The 10,664-nt window shown below is 45.6% G+C and overlaps 1 protein-coding gene across 10 annotated transcripts in view; it reads left to right on the top strand.

The window, feature by feature from the left end:
* Positions 1 to 7,586, top strand: part of ATXN7L1 (ataxin 7 like 1) — a 274,724-nt gene extending 267,138 nt beyond the window's left edge. For 8 of the 10 annotated variants that reach the window (XM_030933375.1, XM_030933379.1, XM_030933380.1 and 5 more), the window contains 2 exons: positions 1,297 to 1,371; positions 4,022 to 7,586. In XM_030933375.1, the coding sequence (XP_030789235.1) occupies positions 1,297 to 1,371; positions 4,022 to 4,063 (117 nt within the window). In that variant the 3' untranslated portion in view covers positions 4,064 to 7,586. The remainder of the gene's footprint in view (positions 1 to 1,296; positions 1,372 to 4,021) is intronic. The other 2 variants (XM_030933376.1, XM_010380623.2) reach the window with 1 other exon arrangement.
* Positions 7,587 to 10,664: the final 3,078 nt, after the last annotated feature.

A 10,664-nucleotide genomic window follows, 5' to 3' on the forward strand; every position in this document is an offset into this window, starting at 1 on the left:
TAAGAAAAGGCTTTATCACCAGTGATTTCCAAGAAAGGCAAAGGACCTTGGGATCTGTGTTAATTCTGCTAGGAGATCAAGGGTCAATGCATGAGATTGAGAAATCCAAGATAAACCTTTACTTTGGGAACAATTTGGAGATCCATTTAATTGTATCTGGTTGGTATAAGGCCAGAAGTTGCTACAGGGCTATTAAACTGAACAAAAATCAAGACTGTGAATGTAGCCAGGTGCAGTGGCTCTCACCTGTAATCCCAGCATTTTGGGAGGCCGAGGTGGGTGGATTATCTGAGGTCGGGAGTTGGAGACCAGCCTGGCCAACATGGAGAAACCTTGTCTCTATTAAAAATACAAAAATTAGCTGGGCAGGGTGGCACGCACCTGTAATCCCAGCTACTCAGGAGGCTGAGGCAGGAGAATCGCTTGAACCCCACAGACAGAGGTTGCAATGAGCCAAGATCATGCCACTGCACTCTAGCCTGAGCGACAGAGCAAGACTCTGTCTCAAAAATAAATAAATAAAATAATGTAAGGCAAATGTCTTTACATAAAGGCAAGTTAATGGAGAAGAGGAGCAGTTTATAGGATGAAAGTTCAACCTGCCTTTGCAGACTAGACAAGGACTGGTTAGTGCCTGGCATCAGCTTCCCCAAGGACCAGGCCCATTGTGTGAAGGACAGTCCCAGAGGAAGGGGAAGGGCACAGTGGCCACACCCATATGCACAGCGTTCCTGTCCTCCCTCCATGCGAAGGAGAAGCCCAGCGCCATCGTGCTATTTTCCTAAAGAACAGTCGCATGTGCGTTACATCTCCTAGCCAGGAAAACTGACCCAGCAAAAGATCCAGGTGTTTTATCTGCAGCCAGGTTGAGGGAGTCTGGGCTGAAAACAAGATGGGTTTGGGATGGAGGGTCAGAGGTGGATGAGCTGTGTGACCCTTTGGCCACAGGTAGAAAAGCCCAGCCTCTACTGAGTGAAGCTCCCAGGAGGGGCCAGGCTTCTCCACCAGATGCCTTCATCCTCATCCCTCCCTGTTGGGGTCCAGCCATCTAGGGAGCAGTATGAGGAGTCCCCACCATTCCACTTTAACTCTGGGAAGGAAAGGGCATCCCTCAAGGTACCCTCTGCAACATTTCCATTTTCTCTGCCACTTAAGATGGAAACACCAGTTCCAAGCCAATGTGAGGGAATGAAGCAGGCGTTGTGCAGCCCTTCTTTCCCCTAGAACATGTGGCATCGGCGGGCCCTTCCCAGGCTGGCTCGTGTGTCTGAGTGGGGCTTCAATGGTGTCTTTCAGGTTGGGAAAAATAGCAGCCTAGCTTTGTCACAATCCAATCCTTCAAGTATATCCAGCCCAGGACACAGCCGACAGGTAAGTTGCTGGGGGTGGGGTGGGGTGGGGGTGGGAGGACAAAAATTCATATGGTCATCAGCAGAGTGGAAAGAGTTTGGGCATTGGGGTCAGACCCTGATTCAAACCTCATCTCCAGTTGAGAGCATGGCTACCTGGCTTCCAAACCTAGGCCTTCTAGTTAGCTGTGTGCCCTTGGGCAAGTTACCTAACTTCTCTGTGCTTCCATTTTCTCCATCTATAAAGTGAGGATCATACTGGCCCCTACCTTCTATGGATTTTGTCAGGATTAGCTTATTGATGTAAAGCCTCTAGAAAATGCCTGGCACACAGTAAACCCACAAGTGTTAGCTATTATTACCAGCTGTACGAGCTTAGGCACATTACTTCTCTAAGTCTGTTTTTTTTTTTTTTTCATTCATTAAAAGGCGAAATTGATGCTTCCCTCCTAAGGCTATTGTGAAAATTAAAGAAGATGATGTGGTTTAAAGGGACTTGCGGCTGGGCGCGGCGGCTCATGCCTATAATCCCCACACTTTAGGAGGCTAAGACGGGTGGATCACGAGGTCAGGAGTTTGAGACCAGCCTGGCCAATATAGTGAAACACCGTCTCTACTAAAAAATACAAAAATTAGCCAGGCGTGGTGGTGCGTGCCTGTAGTCCCAGCTACTCGGGAGGCTGAGGCAGGAGAATTGCTTGAACCAGGGAGGTGGAGGTTGAAGTGAGCCGAGATTGTGCCACTGCATTCCAGCCTGGGTGACAGAGTGAGACTCCATCTCAAGAAAAAAAAAAGTGGGAGGGACTTGCCAGCCAGGTGTGGTGCCTCACACCTATAATCCCAGCACTTTGGGAGGCCAAGGCAGGGGGATGGTTTGAGCCCAGTAGTTTGAGACCAGCTTAGGCTTGAGACCCTATCTCTACAAAAAATTTAAATAGCCAGGCGTGGTGGCACATGCCTATAGTCCCAGCTATTCAGGAAGCTGAGGCAGGACAATCACTTAAGTCCGAGAGGTTGAGGCTGCAGTGAGCTGTGATTGCACCTTGCACTCCAGCCTAGGCAACAGAGGGAGATCCTATCTCAAAAAAAAATTTTTTTTAGGCCGGGCACGGTGGCTTATGCCTGTGATCCCAGCACTTCGGGAGACTGAGGCGGGCGGATCATGAGGCCAGGAGTTCGAGACTAGCCTTGCCCACATGGTGAAACCCCATCTCTACTAAAAATGCAAAATTAGCTGGGCATGGTGGTGCGCACCTGTAATCCCAGCTACTCAGGAGGCTGAGGCAGGAGAATTGCTTGAACCTGGGAGGCGGAGGTTGCAGTGAGCTGAGATCACGCCATTGCACTCCTGCCTGAGCAATAGAGTGAGACTTCGTCTCAAAAAAAAAAAAAATTCTTTTTTAAGAGGAGGGGGAGGCCTTGCCCATGGTGTCTGTCCATCAGCACTCTCTCAAAAGCCTCTGGCGAACTACAGCCACCATTCAGGATGCAGTTTCATGGCAGCAGTATTCAGGGTAGACTTAGTAGTTTTTATAAACTTGAGGTATAAGAGTAGTTGATGTGTACGCCTGTGACAAATGATTTTCTCAATGGGGTGTGTGCATATGTGTCTAGGGCAGACAAGGAAGGATTTGGGGGTGGCTTTTGCCCCTTACACATGATTGGAAGATGTGTGGGTGTGCGTGTGGGTGTGCGTGTGTGTATAACTGTGTTGTTATGTTGCCTTAGATGTGCCGCATGTTTTGTAGACACCAAATAGAAAAATATCTACGTGTGTGTCTCTGTTTTGCCCTTTGGGATTTTCTCACACATTTTGGGTAGAGTTTGGGTGAAGATTATGGGGAAATGGTTTTTGTATCCCCAGGCCAGGGAGAGTCTCCTCACCATTTTGAGCCCTTTTTGTGCCAGAACACTGGCAGCTCATCATGTGTGCTGGGGTGGGGAGGCACGTTTACACTCAGACCGTCAGCGTCTGTTGATGAGGCCTCTTGCACCCTCACCAAACACGGCTTGCATGTGCCTATAGCTCCGGGTACACCTGCTGGGAACCCAAAACGCCGGCAATCAGCCCTGACAAACACAATAATGGCCACCACTTGTTTAGCACTCTCTGCCTGCAGAGAGAGGGCTATGTACTATGTCCTTTACACACACTACACACATTTAAACCTTTTCACAACACTGTGAGGGACGAGATGATTACAGATGAAGATGGCTACACTAAGAAGCCAAGTAACTTGAACCCAAAATCTCTCTTTCCAAAGCCTCTATGTTTAACCCAACACTAGACTCCTTCCTGAGATAATTTGCTGTGTCCTCTGTAGGTTAGGTAGGAAAAGGTAAACTAATGGAGAACAAAAATGAAGGCATCAATTATTCTGTCCACTCTCCCACAGAGGACTCCCAGGAATGTCCATGGCATTCGTCCTTGTGTTTTCCTCCACAGTGAGGACCTCTGTGACTGCCTTACACGCATGGATCCATCACCTCATTTCCTATTGGATCCTTTAGATCCATCATCTCATTTGCTATTTCAGCTGCCCTTTGCCAGATGCGGGAGGTGGGATATTGTCCTCTCTATTATAGATGAGAAAACTGAGTCTCCATCCTTAAATTCTCATGGGTAATCTCAATTGTATGGTATTGAAACAAGTTTTTCTTTTCTTTCCTAGAAGAACACAAACAGAACCGGCAGGATAAGGACTCTTCCATAATAAGACTATGAAGCCACTTCCACACCAACTCCAGGCCACCTAATCCCATCCCAGGAGGCCACGGGGAGGAGGAGGGAGGGGAGTGGGCTGGAGGGAGAGTCTGTTTTCTGTGTACTCCCTGTGACTCTGGCCTTTCTTCTTCTTTTTTAATTGACCAATTTTTAGTTTTAAAGAAAAAGGCAAAAGAACGTGAATTTGAGATTTACAGAAAACAGTTCCAGTGTTTGGTTTCCGTTGTCTTTTCTTTCATTTGCCATGTTTTTACATTCTTCCAAATTTGGGGTCATTCCCCTAGCTCCTGATGCTGCTACTGTACCATCCTTTTGCTCCAGCCATGACAGCAGACATTGCAGGATGTTGGTTCAGGTTGGCATGCTCTGAAGCTCTTGAACTTCAGCACAGGCAGAGCCCTTTTTCTTCCTGTCCCCTCCACCCGATCCCTTCTGTCCCCACATCTGCCACTCTCTGGGTCCTCACTGGCCCTCAAAGGACCTGGCTCTCATAGGATCCCCTCAGGACTGCCTGCAGGGAGAGGGGAGTTTGCTGGGGAGGAGCTGAGAGTGGAGAGTTGGAGGGTGGGTGGGGTTCCCTCATCTGGTTTCCACAGCCCACCATGGCTAGCACCAAATGCTAGAAGCAAGATTGAGAACAGTGGCCATTTAGTCATGTGGTTTACCTAATACCACTGTCCAACTGTGCAGCTCAAAAAGGATAAACCAGTCAGGGACAGGGGCCAGAACAGGTTTGGGAAGGTGGCAGCCAGCAGAGCAGGGTGGCTAGGAGATGACCCCTAAAAAAAAACTGGGGACTGTGGTGGTCTGAGCTGGTCAGGAATCTACAGAATCCCTTCCAGGGATCAGTGTGCCAATGCCCACAGCAGGGTGAGCTAGGAGGGAGAAATCCCAGGAAAAAGGTCATGAGAACCCAGAAAGCCACTCCATGAGGAGGCACGGTGACCACAGCTGCTAAAGGTTCTTAGGCTGCCTTCCTGGGCTAGGAAGAGCCCTCCAGGGAGAGCTTCCGCAAAAGGGTATGTGTCAAACCTTTTGTGAGAATAAATAATAGCATTTCCCACCCACCCCCATGCCCTGGGCCACAGGGATCTGGTGGGATCAGCACACCCATGGATCAGCTTTTGCTGTGTTAGAGACAGCCATCCCCAAGAAGGAATGGTAAGGACAGCCACTGCTCAGTGAAGAACAGCCATTTGGAAGAGCCATGCTGGACCCCTGCAGCCATAGAACTATTTACACTGGACTTTTGAAAAAAACAGCAATATCATCAGCTCTAGTAGGGAATCATAATCAGGAAAGGAATTCACAACATAAAATAGGTGTTCTGTGCTATTAATCATGTAACTTTGCATACGATGTATAGCAGAGATACTGGGAGGTTTTGCTTCATCCCTAAATCAGAAATGAATGCTAGTTTCACAGCTGGGCAGAACCCTCATCCCCAACCGGAAGTTTTGCTTTTCTTTCCTATCCCCCCAACCCAAAGATCAGACCACTGTTAGGTTTCACCACACAATTGGAATTGCAAAGATGGGAGGCAAATGGAGTGATTTGCCTCAATGGAATTGCACTGACAGTGAGTGTTTCTTATAGGATTACTAAATTTTTTCATATGAAATGATTTTTTTAAAAATCAGGAGTTGATGTTAAGTACCAGGACATTAGTTTGGATGATTTCATTTTTATTTCTGCAGTGTTAAAAGTGCACTTATATGCTGGTTTATTTACGTCTTGGGGAAAGAGACTGCAAAGTAAAGGGACGATTGTTACTTTTTCTTTTTAAAAAAAAAAGTTAAGGCAGATTTTAAGACTTATAAATGTTTAAGAAATTATAAACAAGGTTAGACCCTTTGAAAAAAAATTTAGAAGATATTCTTAAAGTAAATTTTTATAGTGTTAATTTTGTAATAATTTATGTTTTACTATATTACAGAGCTAACTGACCAGAACAGTTTCAGAAACAATATGAAACTTAGGAAAGTTTAAGCAATGTTTATATTTTTAAACTGTTCTTTGAATTATGTTTTTATTGTACATTTCTTCAGACTGAAAAGTATGTACATATCTTTGTTATTTTTGCACAATTTTGTCCTGTTGGGTTTCAGAGGTCTGTTGTTTTTTATAATTTATTTTGAGTTGTAAAACTTGCAGGAGTAAAAACAAAACAAAATCTCCGCAACAAAATAACCCTCTGATTTATAAACTCTTATAGTCAAAGAGGGAAAACAAAGGTTGAGAGATTAAGTGGCTGCTTCTGAGAAATAATGTCTCAAGGACTAAAGGAGCAATTCAATAGGTTTAGACATTGTAGCTCTCTACATCTTGAATTGGAAGCTGGAATAAAGAGCCCCCCCACCCCCCACCCCCTCATCGAATGCTGCTTACTTTGTCAAAAGACTGGCTATGACCAAGGTGAGGACGTTTCTGGAAAACTGGGCAAAAAGGGAAAGCCCACGGTATTCTTCCTTTGCAACCAACCGCAGGTTTACTTTACAGTGATGTATTAAAAACTTGCAGCTTGAAAAACGGAATGCAAATAAAAGGTTCTTTTTGGGTTTGTCTTCATGGAGTTAAACTGGAGCAGCCTATAAAACATTTTTAGGGTGATGTCCTCTGGGTCCTTCTGTTCTGCACACCCACTCAGTCTTCTCTCCCAGCCCCTTGACTGCACACACCCCTCTTTGCCTGAAGATCTCCTGACTTGTCGCCAGCCATAGAGGCTCGAAAGCTCTGGTTGTTAAGCATAACGCAATGCATAGACCTGTCAGCCATAAAAAAAAAAAAAAGAAAGAAAAAAAGGAAAAAAGCGACTTGGATAACTTGTATGCCTTCTTTTGTATCAATGTACCAATTGTAAATAACGCTGATCAATCTTTGTAGAGAATAGTTTATACAGCATATTCTATTATTGCTGATTCTCAGTGAACTCTTGTTTTAAAAAAGGAAAAAAAGAAATTTTCTATTTACACCTTATATTTTGTTATGCTGTCGGCCCATGGCACTTTAACAAAACTCTATGGGTTTTACGTAGCTGGTCAGTCATGGGGTATATTAAATAACTGTTGTTGCACAGACAAGAATTTGCACCTTCTCATTTGTCCTTTCCTACTACCGATTTTAGAACCTTTTCCAGAAAAATTTTGAAGAAAGCATGTCCAATCATTCTAAACAAATGCCACACTTGTGGAGTGGGTTTCTTTTCTACAATCCATATTTTGTAACACTAAGTATTTTCCTTCTTCATCCCGCACCTTTATGTATTAGCACTATCAGATAGAGTTCATTCCATGCCTGTGATATTGTAAGCAGAATAAATGTCTAAAGTAGGTGTAAATAGTAAATTCTATGGCTTACAGTTTTAAAAGGAAAGAACAAACATGTATCTATTGATACTGCCATGGTTCCTCACCAGGCCTGGAAATATTCTCCAGTAAGCAATTGTATTTTTTTTTTTTTTTTTTGCTTTTTTTTTTTTTGTAACATGGCTTTGTAAATAAAATAATTTATATGTTTGTAAAACAAAGTCTTCGGGTTTTCATAAAATTTAAATTTTTGATATTTCTTTCTTTCTTTTTTTTTTTTTTTTTTTTTTTGGCGCGGGGGTAAAGTATTCTCACCAGAAGAGCCTTCCTGCTAGACCTATGTTTGAGGCAGGAGACGACTGTGGATTCATTCAGCGAGTGCTTAGAGAGCACCCTCTCTGTGCCTGCCCCTGAGCCAGGTGCGCTGTGCTCAGGGGTGAGAAACACGATCCCAGCTGCTGTCTGGAAGCAACCCAGTGAAGGGGAAAGCAAATAAATACACACATGATCAGATGTGTAGTTACAGATTGTGGCGAACGCTATGGTGGAAAGAACTGAATTCTGTGAGAGAAAGTAACAGGAGAGACGTTTAAGATGGAGAGGGGACAGCTGTCAGGAAGTTCTCTCTGAAGAAGGGATCTGAAGGCAGAGATCACTTATTGGGGCCGAAAGAGCATCCATTGTGGACAGACCCCGGGGCAGAGAGATGGACAGAGGGCAGGGACGAGGCTACAAAAGGCCTTTAGGGAGTTTGAATTGTGTGTCAGATTCAGTGGGAATCCTTGGAAGGGCTTTAAGGAGGACCGCGGTACTGTGATCTGTTGAAAGGGCACTCTAGCCACTGTGTGGTGGATCAGTGGGAAGCTAGTGCAAGAGACAAAGTGAAGGAGAACATCAGTGTGATGGAAAGATGATGACAGTAACTATAAAGAGAAGTGTGTGCCAGCCTGGGCAATACAGAGAGACCCTGTCTCCAAAAAAAAAAAGAAAAAAAAAATTAGCCGGGCATGGTGGTGCGCAACTGTGATCCCAGCTATTTGGCGGGCTCAGGCGGGAGGATCACTTGAGCTCGGGAGATAGGTCAAGGTGTTACCAGTGGAAGGTTTCCAAGTTACTGGTGGCAAATCCATATGTATCTGCAGCAACCTCAGTTCTTGCCTCCTCAGAAGAAATAATTCAACTGGGGCATAAGGCAGAAGAGATCGAGGCAAGTTTAAGAGGAGGAGTGAAAGTTTATTAAAAAGTTCTAGAGGCTGGGCACAGTGACTCACACCTGTAATCCCAACATTTCAGGAGGCCAAGGCAGGTGGATCCCCTGAGGTCAGCTTGGGACCAGCATGGCCAACGTGGTGAAACGTCATCTCTACTAAAACTACAAAAATGAGCTGGGCATGGTGGTGCATGCTTGTAATCCCAGCTACTTGGGAGGCTGGGGCAGGAGAAGCACTTGAACTCGGGAGGTGGAGGTTACTGTGAGCCAAGATTGCACCACTGCACTCTGGCCTGGATGAAGGAGTGAGACTCTGTTTCAAAAAAAAATTAGCCAGGCATGGTCGCATGTGCCTGTAATCCCAGCTAGGACTCAGGAGGCCGAGGCACAAGAATCGCTTGAACCTGGGAGGCAGAGGTTGCAGTGAGCTGAGATCATATCACTGCACACCAGCCTGGGCGACAGAGCGAGACTCCATCTCAAAAAAAGAAAAGCTTTAGAGCAGTAAGGAAAGGAAAGAAGGAAAGTACGACTTGGAAGAGGACCAAGCAGGCGACTTGAGAAACCAAGTGTGCATCTTGACCTCTTGACTTGGGGGTTTTATCCATTGGCCTACTTCCAGGATCTTGCGTTACTTCTCCCCACTGCTGAGATCTTATTGGGAAGCAGCTGATAGTTTCAGGTGTTTTCTATTAGGAGACTGCCTTTCCCTGGCACCGGCTGTGATCAATTATTACTTTAGAGAAATAGTTAACAACTGCCTGACCACCCCCTGAGGGCCACCCAACTCTCCTGGTGTGTGGGGGGTGAGGGAGCACTCTCCTGCCCTGCCCATGCCTAATTAGATACCCACTGTAACAAAGGTTGCAATGAGCTATTCTCACACCACTGTGCTCCGACCTGGGCAACAGAGACCCCATCTCAAAAAAAAAAAAAGAAAAGTGGATTCAAGATATATGTATTTTAGATATGAAATTGACAAGATTTATTTAGGTAAAGAATGACTCCCAGGCCTCTGGTAGAGCAATTATGTTGGGTGGAGATGTCATTTCCTCAGATGTGGAAAACCAAAAGAGGAAGAGGTTTTTTGAGGGGCTGGCAGCAGGAGTGTTTAGTGAAGGTCGGAAGCAGACTGGGCACGGTGGCTCACACCTGTGATACCAGCACTTTGGGAGGCCAAGGCGGGCAGATCACCTGAAATCAGGAGTTCAAGATCAGCCTTGTCAATATGGTGAAACCTCGTCTCTACTTAAAAAAAAAAAAAAAAATACATTGTTGTGATTACCTGAGAGAATGTAAAGGGAGAAAAGAAGAGAGATTGGGTAGAGCCAGAAAGCTGGCAGGGAACCCTAAGATGAAGCCCTTCAAAACAAAGAGTGACCCCAGCAGAAAGTGGTTCCCTGGAAGCCAGGACTGTACATGTTTTGGGGAAGGAGCAGTTAGCTGAACCAAGTGTTGCTGCAGAGTGGAAGACAGGGATGGCGGTGTGTCTAGGGCTTAGCAACGTGGCGGTCATTGGTGAATTATTAGTTTCCTAGGGCTACCATGACAAATGACCACAATATGCTGGTTTAAAGCAACATACATTTATTCTCCCATGGTTCTGGAGACCAGAAGTCCAAAATCAAGGTGTCTGCAGGCTGCATTCCCTCCCAAGGCTCTAGCAGAAAATCCTTCCTTGCCTCTTCCAGCTTCTGATGACTGCTATCCTTGGCTTCCCTGACTTAGAGACACAACCCTCAGATCTGCTTCCACATTCACATGGCCTTCTCCCCTGTTTCTCATATGTCTTAAATCTCCCACTGCCTTTCTTTCACAAGGACACCTGTTATTGAACTTAAGGCCTACCCTAAATCCTGGATGATCTCATCTGGAGATGCCTAACATCCACAAATTCCGTTTTTCCAAATAAGGTCACACTGGCAGGGTCTGGGGGTTAGGACATTATCTTTTGGGAGCCACTATTCAACATATCACAGTGGCCTCAGCAAAACAGGTGTGACAGAGTAGAGTTGGCATGGGAGGACGGAGCGTGGGCAAAGCCAGACTGGAGTGGTTTGGAGGGTGCGTGAAAG

Source organism: Rhinopithecus roxellana, chromosome 6 (genome assembly GCF_007565055.1).
Source record: "Rhinopithecus roxellana isolate Shanxi Qingling chromosome 6, ASM756505v1, whole genome shotgun sequence".
Lineage (NCBI taxonomy): Eukaryota > Metazoa > Chordata > Mammalia > Primates > Cercopithecidae > Rhinopithecus > Rhinopithecus roxellana.